This window comes from Syzygium oleosum, unplaced genomic scaffold (assembly GCF_021117445.2).
Source record: "Syzygium oleosum isolate NSW1041296 unplaced genomic scaffold, Sole_v2.1 Sole_v2.14, whole genome shotgun sequence".
Classification (NCBI taxonomy): Eukaryota; Viridiplantae; Streptophyta; class Magnoliopsida; order Myrtales; family Myrtaceae; genus Syzygium; species Syzygium oleosum.
This window is the reverse complement of record NW_026607498.1, coordinates 2,958,499-2,977,632: the sequence shown is the minus strand read 5'-3', so window position 1 is coordinate 2,977,632 and position 19,134 is coordinate 2,958,499. Positions and strand designations below refer to the sequence as shown.

Below are 19,134 nucleotides of genomic sequence, written 5' to 3'. Positions count from 1 at the left end.
AGTTTTCTAATCAAAGGCAATTTAACCCAAAACCTAGCAATCTCCGAATCTATGAGTGCCCTATTGTGAAAGATCTCAATACCGTGCAACCTACAATAATCTATCTTATTCTTAATCGATTTTAACAAGAAATGATCATTGACATGGTTCTCGCATGGCTTCAGAGATGACCCGTGACGAGCAAAATGCTAGGCTTGTTAGGCCTGATGATATTGAAATAATTTTTGGGTGTTCCTTAGCCATCCAGCTCTCTGCTCGTACCAATCGGATATCCTTGGGCCAAGACTGTACGGTTTTTCTCGGATCCCATTTCTTGTTAGGAAGGATATTCCATACGTCGAACATCTTGTAGCTACTTGACGACAACGACTGATAGCTACTTTTTTTTTTTGGTCGATAACTGATAGCTACTTGACGACAACGACCGAGTTGACTCGGACCGAGCCAACGAGTGGGCCAACTCAGTGAGGACGGATGTGATGGGGCTCCACGCACTTTTGCTAGTAGAAGTGGTCTCAAAGGTCGTTAATGTCCTGCTCCGACATACTAAACTTGTTGGTGCCAATGATGCCGTGAAGGACGATCCGGACCGAGTGAGGACGAGGGCTTCAGGATCTAGAAGCGAATGACGTTGCTGAGAGAGTGATGTCTCGATGATGGCGGATCGAGGCAGCGGAGCGAGCGAATGGTGCAGGCAATTGAACCTTTGGGGTCGGGTTCGCAGTGGAGTGTTGAGAAACAAGAACGATGAAGACGTATTTTGGGGCAATTTTTTCATCTTCTCTTTTTTTCTTCCTTCACTTTGTACATATATGCATTTATCATACAAAAAAGGAAAGAATAAGCAAGATTACAGCAATTACACTCTCCTACTTTATCTCCGAGTATCCTTGATTGAATCAATTCAAATCAAGGTTAAAGATAAAATCGTATCTTTCTCCAACACTCCCCCTCAAGTTGGTGCATAGATATCTTGGATGCCCAACTTGTCAAGTGAACTGTAAAAGATCCTACTCGATACAGCCTTCGTTAGTATATCCGCCAGTTGATCTTCTGATTTTACATACGGAAACCGAACCACTTTGGTATCCAGGTTCTGCTTAATGAAATGACGATCTACCTCAATATGTTTTGTACGATCATGCTGAACAGGATTATGAGATATATCGATAGCTGCCTTGTTGTCGCAAAACAACTTCATCTCGGACATAGGAGTATAACCGAGTTCTGTCATTAATCTCTTAAGCCATAGAAGTTCGCAAAGACCTTTGTGCATCCCCCTGAATTCTGCTTCCGCACTTGATAATGCTACAACATTTTGCTTCTTGCTCCTCCAAGTAACTAAGTTTCCTCCGACAAAAGTAAAATATCCTGAAGTTGACCTCCTATCAGATACACTCCCAGCCCAGTCAGCATCCGTAAACCCCTCAATTTCAAGGTGTCCATTCTTCAAAAAACGAATTCCTCTTCCTGGAGCTCCCTTCAAGTAGCGCAGTATTCTTATCACAGCATCCATATGATCTTCACTAGGGGCATGCATGAACTGACTAACAACACTCACAGCATAAGCAATATCAGGTCGAGTATGCGACAGATAAATTAATTTTCCCACCAACCTTTGATACCTTTCTTTGTTAGTTGGTATCTGATCTGGATACTCCCCAAGTCTATGGTTCTGCATAACTGGAGTGTCTGCGGGCTTACAATCTAGCATCCCCACTTCCGCTAATAAGTCCAACACGTACTTCCTTTGCGAGAGAAATATTCCACCTTTAGATCGTGCCACTTCTATTCCTAGGAAGTGCTTCAGTCCCTCTAGGTTTTTCATCTCAAATTCTGAGGACAGTTTTTCTTGGAGTTTAGAGATTTCCTCTGAATCGTCCCATGTAATAATCATATCATCAACATAGATAATCAATACAGTTATTTTTTCCTGACAACGCCTTAAGAATAATGTGTGATCTGCACCACTCTGAATGTACCCATATTTCTTCATCGCCGCACTAAACCGGCCAAACCAAGCACGGGGTGATTGTTTCAACCCATACAAAGATCGTTCTAGCTTGCAGACCAATCCAGGCCGTGAAGGAAAAGTGTACCCCGGTGGAATATCCATATAAATTTCTTCTTCCAGATCGCCATGAAGGAACGCATTCTTGACATCAAACTGATGCAGTGGCCAATCTAGATTCGCCGCTAAAGACAGTAAGACCCGAACAGTGTTAAGTTTTGCGACAGGGGAAAACGTCTCCTGATAGTCTACCCCATATGTCTGCGTGTATCCCTTCGCTACTAGCCGTGCTTTGTATCTCTCGACGGAACCATCCCCTTTATACTTAACCGTGAAGACCCATTTGCACCCCACCGTCTTCCCTTCAGGTAACTTCATCAACTTCCAAGTCTTATTCTTTTGCAACGCCTCCATTTCCTCCTCCATCGCCTGAACCCACTTAGGATCTTCCAAAGCCTCTTGCATCCCACTCGGGATGTGAATTGAAGATACATTCAACACAAACGCCTTCAATGGTTCTGATAGTCTCCTCGTCGAAACATAGTTTGCAATAGGGTACTTGGATTTCTTCCCCCCAACATCAGGTGAGTATCGGTCCGGAGGCTTGCCCCTATTATGTCTGTCAGGTAACTTATATCCCACAGATATATCAGAATCATCAAGCAAACAAGATGTAGTAGTAGGGAAAATTACCTCAGGGATATTCTCAGGAGATGAGTCAGATTTGGGTGCTGAAGAGAGAGGGGGTTGTTCTTGTATATTCAGTTCTGGGGGCTGTTCTTGTATATTCGGTTCTTGTACATCCATAACTGTCGGTTGCAGAGCTTGCTCATTGTCACCATTTTCCACTAGTTGCTTTTCATTTTCTGGCGACATTCTCGCCGGTTGTTGCTCATTCCGGGCTGTACCTTTTGTGCTTCCTTTTGTCCTCCAGACATGACACCACCAACTTGCCACCAATTCACACTTTCTTCCTCTATCTCCCCCTGAAGGAAGAATTGGTGCTCGGATAGAAAAAATCTGACTCAACAAACGTGACATCCATTGTCACATAGGTTCTTTTAGTAGCCGGATGATAGCAGCGATAACCCTTCTGATGTGTACCATATCCCAAGAAAACACATCGAACCGCACAGGGATCGAGTTTGGTTCGGTGAGTCTTTGAAATATGGACATAAGCAACACACCCGAATACTCGAGGGGAAATAAGCAAGACAGATGGTAAGGTAGCATGTGTAGACAGCACTTGCAGAGGTGTCTTGAAATCCAATACCTTGGATGGCATTCGGTTTAGGAGGTGAATAGCTGTCACAACTGCATTGTCCCAGAAACGTTTAGGAACGTGACCTTCAGTGAGAAGGGCACGAGCGGTCTCTAAAATATGTCTGTTCTTCCGCTCCGCTACTCCATTCTGCTGTGGTGTGTGAGCACATGACGTCTCATGCAGTAGACCATGTTCCTGAAAATAGTCCTTAAGTTGCTCATTAACGTACTCTCCACCATTATCACTTCTTAAAATTTGTAACTTTCCACCAAACTGTGTTTGCACCATTCTATGAAATACCCGAAAAACATTAGCCACCTCATCCTTATGTTTCAAGAAATAGAGCCAAGTCATTCTTATGCAATCATCCACAAATATAACAAACCAGCGATATCCCAAAACTGCAGTAACGGGAGAAGGCCCCCAAACATCAGAATGGACTAAGGAAAATGCAACGCTACTCTTATTCAAACTGATTGGAAATGGCACACGATGGCTTTTGGCCAAAATACAAGTCTGACATTGAAAAACTGAATCTGGTAAACTGGAAAATAATTCAGGAAGTAAATGTTTCATATAGCCAAATGAAGGATGCCCCAATCGGCGATGCCATAGCCAGATTTGCTTCTCTTTGCTACTAGATAAGCCTCGCACTTGGTGCACCCTCCCAGAACTGAAGTCATCCAAATAATAGAGCCCCCCCCCCCCCCCCCCCTTTTAGTACCACGCCCAACTATCTCCTTCGTGAGAATATCCTGAAAAAGACAAAATTGTGGATACATCAAGATAACACAATTCAAATCTTCAGCCGCTTGCCCCACTGATATAAATTTTGTGGACAAAGATGGTACAAGTAAAGTATTCAATAGTGATATAGAAGAGGAAATAGCAACAGTTCCAGCCCCGGTCACTGGATATACAATCCCATTAGCATTTGAAATATTCTGCCGCCTAGGTTTAGTATAACTGACAAAATCATCTGTTGTGAAGGTCATATGATCTGTTGCACCTGAGTCAATAATCCATTGACTACATTTATCTCGAGAATTACTAATGAAAGCATGACCATAATTACCTTCACCTCCAGTGATTGATTCACTGTTTGATTCTACCTGTGGCATCAGTGATAGCTGAGCCTCCCCGGTAACAAGTGATGCCTTCCCTGTTTCACCATTCGTTGCAATCTCTACTTGTTTGCGTGCTTTCAGCTCCTTCCACCAATCAGGATACCCAATCAATTTGAAACACGTCTCCCGGGTATGCTTCGCACTCCCACAATTAGAGCAGCCACCAACTACTGTCGAGGAAGGTTTGCTTCTCGATGCTCCACCCGGTCAACCTCCTCTTGTCAAACCACCCGACTTTGTCATTTGTAATGCTGGTATGTCTCGAGTTCGGTCGAAGATCTGCAGTCCCATCTTGCCTCCTTGAGACACCATAGCTGCAGACAGGTGTGTGGTATCTCCGTGTGCTAGCATCACACTCTGCCGTACGTCTTCCCATCGGACACGAGCATAGGCCTGCTCAACTGTGGGAAAAGGCTGCATTTGAAGCACGTCCGCTCGAACTTTATCCAAGCGGTCATCCAACCTGTCAAGGAAGATATAGACCCGATCTTCCTGAATAGCTGAATTATATCGCTCGATATCAACAAGGCAAACCATCGGATTCGGGCGGCGAAAATCAATTTCTCTCCACAAACCCTGCAGGTTGTTGTAGTACGCCTCAATTGATCCTCCTCCTTGTCGCATCCGAGCAACACGCCTCTTCAAGTCATAAACCTGAGAGGCATCCGTTCCGTCAAAGAAAGTCGTTGCAACTGCATCCCAGACAGATTTCGCTGTTGGGAAGCGAATGAAATTGCCAATCAACGCCGGAGCCATGGAGTTGATAAGCCATTCTTTCACAGTCGAGTCTTCTGTTTTCCACTTCCGAAAGCCAGGATCTGTAGGCAGTGGCTGAGGAAAGTCTCCGTTGATATATCCCAGTTTGTCTTTGCCGGTGATGTACATCTCGACAACCTGAGATCACAATCCATAGTTGGCTCCATCTAATTTAATCGCAATCTGAGAAGAAACCGAATCATTCTGCGGTGTTGGTGATGGAAGAGGAGGGTTCGTTTGGTTCTGAGTGAGAATCTGAGTTAATTTGGCAGTCAGATTCTCCAAAAGAGCTTCCGTGGTCGAATTCCCCCCTGGTTCTGGTGGGGAATCATTGTTCCGGTAGGGTTCTGATCCGACATGGATCCAAGTTCAATCGCGCATCAAAGATGAAGAAGATCGGGTAAGACGCACGGCGAACGGCACAATAGAGAAAGAGCGGGACCGCCGTAGTCGATGATCGACGTACAGTATCCCAAGGATCAAAACCTAGGGCTCTGATACCATGTTGAGAAACAAGAACGATGAAGACGTATTTTGGGGCAATTTTTTCATCTTCTCTTTTTTTCCTTCACTTTGTACATATATGCATTTATCATACAAAAAAGGAAAGAATAAGCAAGATTACAACGATTACACTCTCCTACTTTATCTCCGAGTATCCTTGATTAAATCAATTCAAATCAAGGTTAAAGATAAAATCGTATCTTTCTCCAACATGGAGGACATAGGTGGAGAAGGCAGGAAGAAGAGGATAAGATAGAGAATACGGTCAAAATGGGCCCCACAGTAACCTTTAATGATAGTTGGGATATAATTTACTAAAAAATAGATCATAATATGGTCAAAATATTATGATGAAAAGCGTATTAGCTAAAGAGACAGTGGAAAAAATGTAAGGCATTATATATTGTTTCATTTTTTTTAAAGAAAAATTCTTTAACGAAATTCTTAACAAAATTTTTGTGCTCCTTAATGATTTGTGTCATGGATGGTGCCATCGAATGATAGGAAGGAATCTTTCGTGGGTATACTAAAGTCATTTTTCTATTTGTCTGGTAAGAAAAAGCCAATTTTTTATAGGAAGAAAAGATGATATGCTTGCGTGTCACATCAAAAGGACCACGTTTTTGGTGTGGGATAACCTAATTTATCAAATAGCGGATGTGGCATAGTTTTCTTGTTGCTTTGAAATGGAAAGCAGAATAAATATCGTTCTGATCAAGAATTATTTTAATTGCATAATTGATATTGCAAATAAGATATTGGCCCAAACCCTAGAAATACACATGACTGACAGTTTGGAGATACAAAAATGTTGGGGATCACCATATTTTCAAAATAATTCAATACTCTCTTACCCATCCATGAAGCTAAACAGTACAATAAATTGTTATTTTTCATTCATTGAACTTGTATTTTATCTCAATTATATGTACTTTACCAGTGAACAATAGTCGAATGGATAATGAAGGTGAAGAAAACGGCACCATTGAGGACAGATATGGAGAAACATGGCCAGAAACAGCACTACAAAAAAACATGAATTTTGCGACGGAAATTTGCGACGGGGAATTTTTCGTCTCTAATTTGCAACAAACTTTGCGACGGATTTCTAAATCCGTCGCAAATTAGCGACGAAAATTTTCCGTCGCAAATTAGCAACGGAAAATAATTCCGTCGCAAATTAGCGATGGAAAATAAATCCGTTGCAAATTTGGGACGGAAAATTGGTCGTCGCTAATTCCGTCGCAAATTAGCGACGACTAATTTTCCGTCGCAAATTTGCGACGGATTTATTTTCCATCGGTAATTTGTGCAACGAAATTTACCATTTTGCGACGAAAGTAGCGACGAATTTTTTATCCGTTGCAATTTTCGACGGATTTTGCTACGAAAATGGATTTGTCGCTAATTTGTGACGGAAAATTACTTTCGTCATATCCACCCCACTCATCAATTTCTCTCTCTCTGTACTAATTCCTCACATCCCCCGCTTTTCTCCGGCCTTCTCCCTCTTTCGTTTCTCTCAATAATCCATGCGCGCAAAAATCAATCTCGGTAAAGCTTTTCCACCGGTAAGTATCGTAGCTAATTTCGTGACTAAATAGGCGACGAATACGGTCCTGTCCTTTCTATTCATCGCTGGATTCGATTTTTTTTATTGACTTTTTTTTTGTTTTTTTTTTGTAACTTCTCGGCGACCGGCCACCGGCGAGACCTCGCCGGCCATGGGGAGAGGTCGAGCGACCTCGCCGGCCATGGGCCGAGGCCGCTCGGCCTCCCCCCATGGTGGTCAACCTCGCCGTCGCCCAGATCTGGGCGACGGCGAGGTCGACTGGTGGCCATGGCGAGGTCGCTCGGCCTCCCCCAGATCTAGGCGAGGCCGAGCGGCCTCGCCCGTGGCCGGCGAGGTCGGCCGGCGGCTCGCCCGGGTTTGACGGTCGACCTCGCCATCGCCCGGAGGTCGATCGGTGGCCACGACAAGGCCGGCTCGGCCTCCCCCCCATGGCCGTCGATCTCGCCGTCGCCCGGATCTAGGCGACGGCGGAGTCGACCGGCGGCCATGGCGAGGCCGCTCGGCCTCCCCCAGATCTGGGCGAGGCCGAGCGGCCTCGCCCCATGGCCGACGAGGCCCCTCGGCCTCCCCACATGGCCGTTGACCTCGCCGTTGCCCAGATCTGGGTGACGGCGAGGTTGACCGGCGGCCATGGCGAGGCCGCTCGGCCTCGCCGGCGTACGGCCGTCGCCGACCGAGAAAAATATAAGGAGAAATAAAAAATTCGGAAAAAATAAAAAATTATTCAAAAATAAATGTTAAGTGATTTTACTTTTATTTAGGTACGTGTCCAATTGAAGGTCTCGCAATCCAAGTGAACGTTGCAATTCTCATCAAATTGACCACTTTCTGCTACCAAGATTTCAGTCAAATATTTGGGGGGCAAAAATACACCAGAAGTGCCATAACTTGTGTACGGCGATCACTTTGGTGCCATAACTTTTTTTCGAATCACTTTGGTGTCAAGTCGGAGGAAAAGAGATCACTTTAGTGTCAATTTGGTCAGAAATCCGACGTGGCATTTTTTATTAATTTTTGACGCTGACGTGGCTCGCCGGAGGCTGAGTCAGCGTGTACAGTCAACATTTTTTATTTTAAATAATTTTTTCGAGAATGTACGGTCAGCATTTTTTATTTTAAATAATGTTTTTCCTTTTTTTTTCCTCTTCTTTCCTTTTTCTTTTCTCACCTCGCCCGGTTGCCGGTGGCCGGCCGTGCCACGCGAAGCCCGGAAGGGCCGGGCGAGGGCGGCCTTGGCCATGGCCGGGCGAGGGGCGGCCTCGCCGGCGACAGGTGAGGCCGCCCCTCGCCTGATCCGCGAGGGCGGCGTCGGGCGAGGAAGCTCGCCGATCCGGCGAGGGCCGCCCTCGCCGGCCATGGGCAAGGCCGCCCTCGCCCAGCCTCCTCTCCCGGCTTCGCCGGCGTCGGGAGAGGGAAGCCCTCGCCTGGGCCGACGAGGGTCGCCCACACCCGACTCAGGGCGAGGCTTCCCTCACCCGACGCGGGCGAGGGTCGCCTCGCCGAATCGACTAGGCGACCTTAGCCGTCCCGCGAGGGCTTCTCGGCGAGGGTCGCCTCGCCGAATCGACTAGGCGACCTTAGCCGTCCCAGCGAGGGCTTCCTCGCCCGACGCGCCCGAGGGCAGCCTCGCTGGGCCGGCGAGGGTTGGCCTCGCCTGTCGCCGACGACGAGGCCGCCCCTCGCCGGCCATGGGCAAGGCCGCCCTCGCCCAGCCCTTCCCGGGCTTCGCCGATGGCCGGTCGGCCACCGGCAACCTTGCCGGCGAAGGGAGAAAAGAAAAAAAAGAAAGAAAAAGGAAAGAAGAGGAAAAAAAAAAGGAAAAAAAATATTTAAAATTAAAAATGCTGACTGTACACGCTGGAAAAAATTATTTAAAATAAAAAATACTGACTGTACACGCTGACTCAGCCTCCGGCAAGCCACGTCGGCGTACAAAATTAATAAAAAATGCCACGTCGAATTTTCAGCCAAATTGACACTAAAGTGATCTCTTTTCCTCCGACTTGGTACCAAAGTGATCCAAAAAAAAGTTATGGCACCAAAGTGATCGCTGTACACAAGTTATGGCACTTCTGGTGTACTTTTGCCAATATTTGGGTAAGTCTTCTTTACATGATAATTTTTTCAATTTCAAAGTATTTGTTATGTGAAAAACAAAATTTTAATTTTCATAATTTTATGGAAGAACAGTAGATATGATATTTTAAATATTTTACGAGATTTTTTTATTTTAATACAGACACAATGCAAAGAGACAAGGCTTGGATGTATAATAAAAACTTACCTGGACGTCGAGGATTGACCGATGAGTTTCGTACTGGGTTGGAACTATTTTTAGACTTTGCTAGTAGTAAATATGAGTTCATGGATGGAAATAAGTTAAGGTGTCCATGTAAAAAGTGCAGTAATGGTAAATTTAATGTGTGTGATAAATTTAGAGAACATCTTTGTAGATTTGGGTTTACTCCGAATTATTATAATTGGACTTGCCATGGTGAACCATTTATATCTGATGAAGGATATCGAAGAAATGACCAATTTTTAGTTAGGGAAGAATGTAGCTATTATGACCAATTGAACCCATACGAGAGAATGGTGATTGATGCAGCTGGTTAGAATTTTGTTTCAGAATCGAACCATGCAAGTACTAGTTTTACTCCTATACTTGAACAAGTGGGTACTAGTCATGCATCACAATTGGAAGAGATAGGAGTAACGGGTTTTGATGAGAATGTGTGTAATTGAGCTTTTTCATCTAATCAGTTCTGGGAAGTTTTGAAAGTATACAAACAGCAGAAATCATATCACGTTGGAAGCCTGAAGTAGATATTCATTGCAATTTTTGTATGTCTGGTCTAGAAAGCAGAGACCATCTATTCTTCCAGTGCACCTGGACCGAAAGCATTTGGCGCACTATTCTTGCACAATACGGAATTCGACGCCCTGTAGAAGGATGGAATGATGAACTTAAATGGATGATCAATGCTACAAAAGGTAAGGACTTGGCGGAGAGACTTCTGAAAGTATCTTTCCTAGCGATCATATACTGCATTTGGATGGAGCGTAATCGTAGACGCTTCCAACAAAAATCAAATGATGCCCTTATCATTTTGGCTAAAGTTCGCAAACTTGTTAGAGGGCGAGCTTCGCACTACAAATCTTTTAGATCGTCCCGAACAAATGAAACTTTGGCTACTATATGGAGACTCCCCCACTCCATTTTTTTGTAATCTTAGTTCTATTTGTAATGCTGGGGAATGCCCCTAAGCTTCTGTACGTCATCTTATACATACTACTTACATTTACACCAAAAAAAAAGTTTTGAAAGTAGCAGATGAACCTTTATGGGCAGGTTGTGACAACCACACTAAGTTGTCAGTGACAGCAAGACTGTTAAATATCAAGGCAGAGCATAATGTGTCTGCGGATTGCTTCAACTCTTTTGTTGAAGTAATGCGGGAAACAATGCCTCGTGATAATATCATGCCAAGTGATTTTTACGATATGAAAAAGCTAGTGGATAACTTAGGTCTTCCGGTTGTAAGAATTGATGTATGTAGTAGGGGTTGTATGTTATATTGGAGAGATGATGAAAATGCAGAATCTTGCAAATTCTGTAGCCAACCTAGGTACAAGATTAATAGGAGGCAGGGTCGTAATCAGAAGCGTAGACCATGCAAGCAAATGTTTTATCTGGCCTTAATCCCTAGATTGCAAAGGCTTTATGCGTCTCAAGCCACTGCTGACCACATGACTTGGCATGCAAATCATGAAACAGAAGAGGGTCTAATGTGTCATCCTTCAGATGCAGAGGCATGGAAACATTTTGATAGAACATACCCTGAGTTTGCGATAGAGCCTCGAAACATCATGTTAGGTCTCTGTGCTGATGGATTTGCCCCATTTGAGAAATTAGGAAAAAGTTATTCATATTGGCCAGTTATCTTAACGTCGTACAATCTTCCACCTGGTATGTGCATGAAGACACCTTATATGTTTTTTACATTGATCGTGATTGGCCCGCAAAATCCGAAAAAGTTAATAGATGTTTATATGCAACCATTGATTGAAGAGTTACAACAGCTATGGGATGAAGGTATCCTTACATATGATGTTTCTACCGATCAAACATTTGTAATAAAGGCTGCTCTTCTTTGGACGATAAATGATTTTCCAGCTTACGGAATGTTATCTGGATGGAGTACAGCTGGGATCTTAGGATGTCCGATATATTTGGAGAGATCAAAGTCATTTAGATTAAAACATGGAAAGAAGCCCAGCTATTTTGATTGTCACAGACAATTTTTACCGATAAATCATACATTCAAAAGGAATAAAAAAGAGTTCATCAAGAATAGGACTGAAAGAACACGTCCACCATTGAGGTTGACCGGCGATCAAATTTGGGAGCGGGTGCAGGACTTTCCAACTGTTGTTCAGAACCCTCACGGCACGATTTTTGCGTACGGAAGTACACATAAGTGGACAAAACGCAGTATATTTTGGGATCTACCATATTAAAAGGCCCATCTTATCATCATAATCTTGACGTCATGCACATAGAAAAGAATGTTTTCGACAATGTCATAAATACTGTGATGGATGTCACCGGAAAAATAAAAGACAACTTGAACGCAAGAAAAGATATGAGAGATATTTGTGATCGGCCAACACTAGATGTGGATGCAAGCAGCAGGGGACCAATACCAAAAGCAGTTTATACATTGGATAAGGAGCAGAGGCGAGTTGTTTGTCAATGGTTGAAATCTGTTCGGTTTCCTGATGGATATGCTTCGAACCTCGGGAGATGTGTTGATTTGAATAAATGCAAGTTGACAGGTTTGAAGAGTCATGATTGTCACATATTGATGGAAAGACTAATTTCAATAGCTTTCAAGGAAGTTCTATCGAATTTTGTATGGGGCGTCATTACAGAGTTAAGCAATTTCCTACATGATATTTGCTCGACAGTATTAAAAGCATCGCACATGGAGAAACTAGAGAGAGATATTCCAATTATTCTTTGCAACTTAGAAAGGATATTTCCTTCATCGTTTTTTGATTCGATGGAGCATCTCTTAGTTCACTTGCCTTATGAAGCCAAAGTTACAGGTCCCGTCCAATTTCGATGGATGTATCCATTTGAGAGGTAAATTTTTTTTTAAAATAAAGTTCAAATTACTTTATTATATATTATGTTCCGATAAGCTTCTTTCTATTGCAACTAGATTCTTATATCATTTGAAGAAAAAAGTGAAGAATAAGGCACCTGTTGAAGCTTTAATTTGTAATGCATATATTGTGGAAGAAGTGACAACATTTGCATCATACTATTTTGAGCCGCACGTGCAGTGCAAGAGGCGGAGAGCAGGCAAAAATGATGAGGGCTCCATTGATCCCAATTGCAAAGCATTCTCTATTTTCAATTATCTGGGTCGACTAAGCGGCGCATGTCAGTTTGGTTACTTAACAAGCGAAGAATTGCATGCAGCCCATACATATATTTTACTGAACTGCCCAGAAGTCGAGCCATACTTCGAGTAAGTGTAAATTTACAAATATATGTATTGTGTGTCAAATATTTGCTAATATATAAATGGTATTTATTACTAGGACTTTCCAAACTTCAATGTTTGAACTACCACCAAATGAGTTTGACCGTTTGTGCGATGAACAATTTGCAGCATGGTTCAAAACATATGTAAGTTGCCTATGGACCAAAACCAAGTTATTAAAATTTTATACATCATTTATTAAAATATATATTATTGACTTTGCGTGTGTAACCTTAGGTTCACAGTAATCATGATGAACTTGGAGAGCAAGGATTGCTATATCATCTGTCATGGGGTCCACAGTTAAGAGTACGAAGTTGGCCAGCATATTTCATAAATGGATATAATTTTCACACTCAAGAATATGGAATGGGAAAAGCCACAATGAATGAATAGTGGTGTATCTGTTCGGTCATCCAATGGTGGTAGTTCAAAAGATGATTTTTATGGCTTGTTGGATGAAATCATAGAGATAGAGTACCCTGGACCATTAATGATGCGGGTTGTGTTATTTAAGTGCAAGTGGTTCGACCCCGTCAAAGGAATGAAGGTGTATACGAAGTTTAATTTGGTTGAAATAAATTATAAGAAAATGTATATGAAATATGAACCATTTGTCTTGGCACAACAAGCAATTCAAGTATGTTATGCATCATATCGTAGTTTGAAACATGACAAAGCTGATTGGTGGGTTGTATGTAAAATCAAAGCACAAAGAAAAATCGAGGAACACTAGAAGGATAGAGCCTATCAACAAGAGGAAGTTTGTAACACGGTTGAAACTGAGGAATATAACATTCCAACTTTACGAGATCTATGTGGAGCAATGATAGATGTGGATCCAACTGAAACTTGCGAATTAAATGTACAAGATTGTTCAGAATCTGATTTTGAGACAGATGATGAAGATGATGCTCATGAAGAAGATGAAGATCAAGATCAAGATCAAGACGAGGACGAAGATGCAGATCAAGACAAAGACGAAGACGAAAACGAAAATGAAGATTAAAATTTTTGTGACAAAACACTAATGATGTGTAATTATTATTGCGACAAGTATTATTTTGGTTGTCATAATTATTATTATTGTTCTTGTTATTATTGTTATTGTTATTATCATTATTGTTGTTGTTATTATTATTGTTGTCGATTATTCTTATTAATTTAATTGATCGTCAGAAAATTTGTCGCTAAATGACGACAAGTCAAATATTATTCGTGCGATGACATTTTCGATATTCTATTTTCCATTGGATTTGGATCGTTGCTAATTTCGTCACTCATTTTACAACAACAACTTATTCTTGGCTACTATTCATTGAAGAATTAGCGACGGAAGTGAAATTCACGGCAATTTTCCGAATCCGTCGCGAATTAAATGTCCTTTATTTTTTAAATCCGAAATAAATCCGTCGGAAATTTGCGACGGACAATATAAATCCGTCGCAAATTTTGGACGGAAAAAATTATGTCCAAAATTTGCGACGGACAATATTTTCCGTCGCAAATTTGCGACGGACCATATTTTTCCGTTGCAAATTTGCGACGGACTTTTTGTCCGTCGCAAAATTTTGGACGAAAAAAAATTCTCTCCCAAATTTGCAACGAAAAAATATTGTCCGGCGCAAATTTGCGACAGACAAATATTATCCGTCGCAAATTGCGACGGAAAAAAACAAATCTGTCGCAAATTTCGGACGGAAAAAAAATACGTCCTAAATTTGCAACGGACATTTTTTTGTCCGTTGCAAATTTGGGACAGGAAAAACATTCCCTCCCAAATTTGCGAAGGACAAAATTTTCCGTCGCAAATTTGCGACGGACAAACTATCCGTCACAAATTTGCGACGGACAAAAAAATGTCCGTCGCAAATTTGGGACGGGAAAAAATTCCCACCCAAAATTTGGGACGGACAAAAAAATCCGTCGCAAATTTGCGACGAACAAAATATCCGTCGCAAATTTACGACGGAAAAAAAATCCGTGGCAAATTTGGGACGGAAAAAACATACGTCCCAAATTTGCGACGGTTAAAAAATCCGTAGCAAATTTGCGACGGACAGATTATATCCGTTGCAAATTTGTGACGGATAAATATTCTCCGTCGCAAATTTGCGACGGACAAACTATCCGTCGCAAATTTGCGACGGGAAAAAAATTCCCTCCCAAATTTGCGATGGACAAAAAAATCCGTCGCAAATTTGCGACGGACAAAATATCCGTCGCAAATTTGGGACAGAAAAAAAATACATCCCAAATTTGCGACGGCTAAAAAATCCGTCGCAAATTTGCGACGAGAAAAAAATTCCCTCCGAAATTTGCGACGGACAAAAAAATCCGTTGCAAATTTGCGACGGACAAAATATCCGTCGCAAATTTGCGACGGATTTTTTATCCGTCGCAAATTTGGACGGGAACAAAATTCCCTCGCAAATTGCGATGGACAAAAAAATCCGTCGCAGATTTGCGACGGACAAAAAAATCCGTCGCAGGGAATGAAAAATCTGTCGTAAATTTGCGACGGACAGAAAAATCCGTAGCAAATTTGCAACGGATTCGAAAATGCCCTTTATTTTTTTAGAATCCTTCGCAAATGTGCAACGGATCCTTTTTTTTTTTTAAATCTGTCGCAAATTTGCGACGGATTTATTTTTCCGTCGCAACCACATTCGCGCATGTTTCAAATTTTTGCGCCCATGTATCTCTCTCTCTCCCCCCTGCACGCGCACGTGCCCCCCGTCAGACTTTTTCTTCTTTTCAGACTTCTTCCTTTTCTTTTCTTCTTCACGTGCCCCCTGCAACAAGCGACTTCTTCCTTTTCTTTTTCTTTTCCTCTTTCTCCTCTTCTTCTTCGTCTTCTTCTTCTTCTTCTTCTTCTTCTTCTTCTTCCCGTTGTCGATCGCCGAGTACCCTGGACCATTTGCGTCGGCCCGCCGTGCGCCGTCGTCGCCAGAGCCGCTGGCAGCTCAAAAAATACGTCCCAAATTTGCGACGGACAAAAAAATGTCCGTCGCAAATTTGGGACGGAAAAAAAATTACCTCCAAAATTTGCGACGGACAAACGGGAACAAAATTCCCTCGCAAATTGCGACGGACAAAAAAATCCGTCGCAAATTTGCAACGGACAAAAAAATCCATCGCAGGGAATGAAAAATCTGTCGCAAATTTGCGACGGACAGAAATCCGTAGCAAATTTGCGACGGATTCGAAAATGCCCTTTATTTTTTCCAGAAAATGCATTAAAATTGAAAAATTCTAGAAAAATTCATAAAAAATTTCCAGAAAATTAGGCCGTGCAGGAGCCATGTGGCTTGGCCTTGAAGCCAACCACATTGCCAAAATATTAAAATTATTGTTTGGTTTTTCTTGGCCTTGAACCAAGTAAGCGACTCCCTAAACCCTACCTAGTATAATGAGTATTAATCGGACTTGTTTAGGGATTGTTTAATGTTGGATTGGTCGGCTAAGTTAGGGGCCGATTTCGGGATTGCATGTGGCTTTGATCGATGTTCGCACTGGTTAATTTGTTGATTATGTCGCCGATTAAAGCGTTCAATGACGATCGTGTGGTTGATTAATTGTTTTTCCGGAAAATGCATTAAAATTGAAAAATTCTAGAAAATTTCATAAAAATTTCAGAAAATTAAAAAAAGTCAGATTTTGGGAAAATATTAAATTTGGTGAATTTTTTTAGAAAATAAAAAAAACCAAAATTTGAAAATATCACAAAATGGCTAAAAATAACTGTGGCCACCCACTATGAGTGAAATTTAAATTTTTTAGGTGCCCAAAAAAGAATAATAATAAAAATTCAAAATTTTCAAAACTTTATAAGATGGCTTAAAATACCTGTGGCCACCCATTTTGAGAGAAATTTAATTTTTTAGGTGCACAAAAAAATTAAAAAATAATAATAAAATAAAAATTTCAAAACTTCACGAATGGCTTAGATTACTCGTGGCCATCCACTTTGAGTGAAATTTAAATATTTTAGGAGGCCAAAAAAAATTAAATATTTAAAAATTTTCAAAACTTCACAAATGGCTTATAATACCTGTGGTCACCCACTTTTAGTGAAATTTAAATTTTTTTAGGTGCCCAAAAAAATAAAAAAAATAAATAAATAATTCACAATGGCTTAGAATACCTGTGGCCACCCACTTTTAGTGAAATTTAAATTTTTTTAGGTGCCCAAAAAAATTAAAAAATTTCAAAACTTTACAGAATGGCTTAGAATACCTGTGGCTACCCACTTTTAGTGAAATTTAAATTTTTTTAGGTGCCCAAAAAAATTTTAAAAAAATAAAATTAAAAAATTTCAAAACTTTACAGAATAGCTTAGAATACCTGTGGCCACCCACTTTTAGGGAAATTTAAATTTTTTTAGGTCCCCAAAAAAATTAAAAAATTTCAAAACTTTACAGAATGTCTTAGAATACCTGTGGCCACCCACTTTTAGTGAAATTTAAATTTTTTTAGGTGCCCAAAAAAATTTTTAAAAAATAAAATTAATTTTATTACAAAACTTTACAGAATGACTTAAAATACCTGTGGCCATCCACTCTGAGTGAAATTTAAATTTTTGTAGGTGCCCAAAAAAAAATTTTTAGGCAAAAAAATTCAACAAATTAAACAGATTTCTCCTTCAGAAGTCAATTTCTGGCAAGAATGCGAACAATCAATTTCTGGCAACAATGTGATTTCTAGAGCAGAATGGTTACCATTCGCACCCTTAGTTGTTTAATGCCAATCGTATGGTTAATTAGGTTAATCGTGTGGTTGCTTTGCTTAATTGTGGCTGATTGGTTAACTATGGCCCGATCGTGTGGGTTGATTGATGATCGTGTGGCCGAGAACGAAGATCATGTGGCTGAAATTGATGTTTCATGGTTGATTTTGTACTTGATGAATTATCGTGCGGTTTGAAAGTGGATCGTGTGGTTAATTATGGCTATTGTCGGCTTAGCATGGCATATCGTGCTCATATATTGATGTTTCATCTCAAAATGAGTGCGATTCATAGTATATTTGTTCGTAGAAAATTGTACGTCATAAACACTCGGCATTGGCTAATTAAGAGGAAACATTTTCTGCTTCTGAAACAAAATGCTAAGCTTCGTCATGTACGTCATTATGTGTCCGTAAAACGTGTTCATATTTTTGTACATATTTGTCTAACCTTCCTACTTGTCAATATAAACGTGGAGGTCACATGCATAGAAGACCAGCCTCTTCCTCATCCTTGTCCCCGTCCCTTTCCTCTTCCCATGTCGTTTCATCTAACCCCCAACCACAATATGCTGATGGACAATATGGACACGTTGGCCCTTCCTCCAACACTCAAGAACATGTTAGGGGACTTGGCGACATGCGAACTGAATCTCCTCCAGTTCCATCTCCTTTAGCTCCCTCTCCTTCCGTTCCACCTTATTATTCAGCGCAACAATCGAATAATGACGGAAACACAGGTGAAAAAGATAACTGATTCATGATATGCCCATTTGGAGATTCGTAAGTACTTCATTTTTTTTTAGTATATGTAATATTTATGGCTTTAGATATGGATGTCAACTGAATTGTCGATGTTGCACAATATCCGTATGTTTGCAGATTCACGGATGCTCCGTTTGTTGTGAGGGAACTGAATAAAATAGTCAAAAACTATTGGATGGGGCAGTATATTAATTACATTTTATTTTCTCACCAACTAAGTTAAAAACTAAGGTAAGTTTTAGATATTCTATTTTCTCACTAACTAAGTTCGGTGTAGTATATTGATGGTCAAGAATGATGTAAAGGGACCAGAACAACTCTTTAGTTTTCGGTATTAAAGGGACCAGATATTTTCCCCGAGATGAACTTTATAAAATCTATCGCCGAATTATCTGGTGCATGGTAATGGATATGTGACCATCATAATAACTTTCAGTTTGTTTTGTATTGATTGCAGCGGAAGTTCAGGTGGGATGAAGAGGAAGAGAATGAAGTGAGAAGAATTTTTCAGAAGAAAGTCGGTGATCACATACGAAATGTGATGAATAGAGCGAAGATCAAGCAAATGAAGCCGGCTTTCATTACAGCTGACAATTGGGCGGAAATTAACAGAATTTGGGAAACTGAAAAGAGTCAGCAAATCAGTGAGCAGAATAAAAAGAATCGATCTTCTAGTTCTAGTGAAGGGTCTACCATATATGCTGGGGGCTCTATCAACATTGGGGAACATCGCAAACGAATGGTAACTCTGTTATATAAGTTATAAGTTAATTTAATTCAATTACTCATGTTTACATTTTGTAGGCACATGAATTGGGGATGGAACTGACATTTGCAGCTACATTTGAACG

General features: G+C 41.2%; 1 protein-coding gene across 1 annotated transcript; it reads right to left on the bottom strand.

The window, feature by feature from the left end:
• Positions 1 to 4,609: 4,609 nt before the first annotated feature.
• Positions 4,610 to 5,572, bottom strand: LOC130139942 (uncharacterized). Its single transcript, XM_056317946.1, has one exon. The coding sequence runs from the start codon at positions 5,285 to 5,287 to the stop codon at positions 4,610 to 4,612; it is 678 nt and encodes a 225-aa protein (XP_056173921.1). The 5' UTR covers positions 5,288 to 5,572.
• Positions 5,573 to 19,134: the final 13,562 nt, after the last annotated feature.

Bases quoted from the DNA above. Each gene is read 5' to 3' on its own strand.
- LOC130139942 (XM_056317946.1), bottom strand. From the start codon at position 5,287: ATGTACATCACCGGCAAAGACAAACTGGGATATATCAACGGAGACTTT.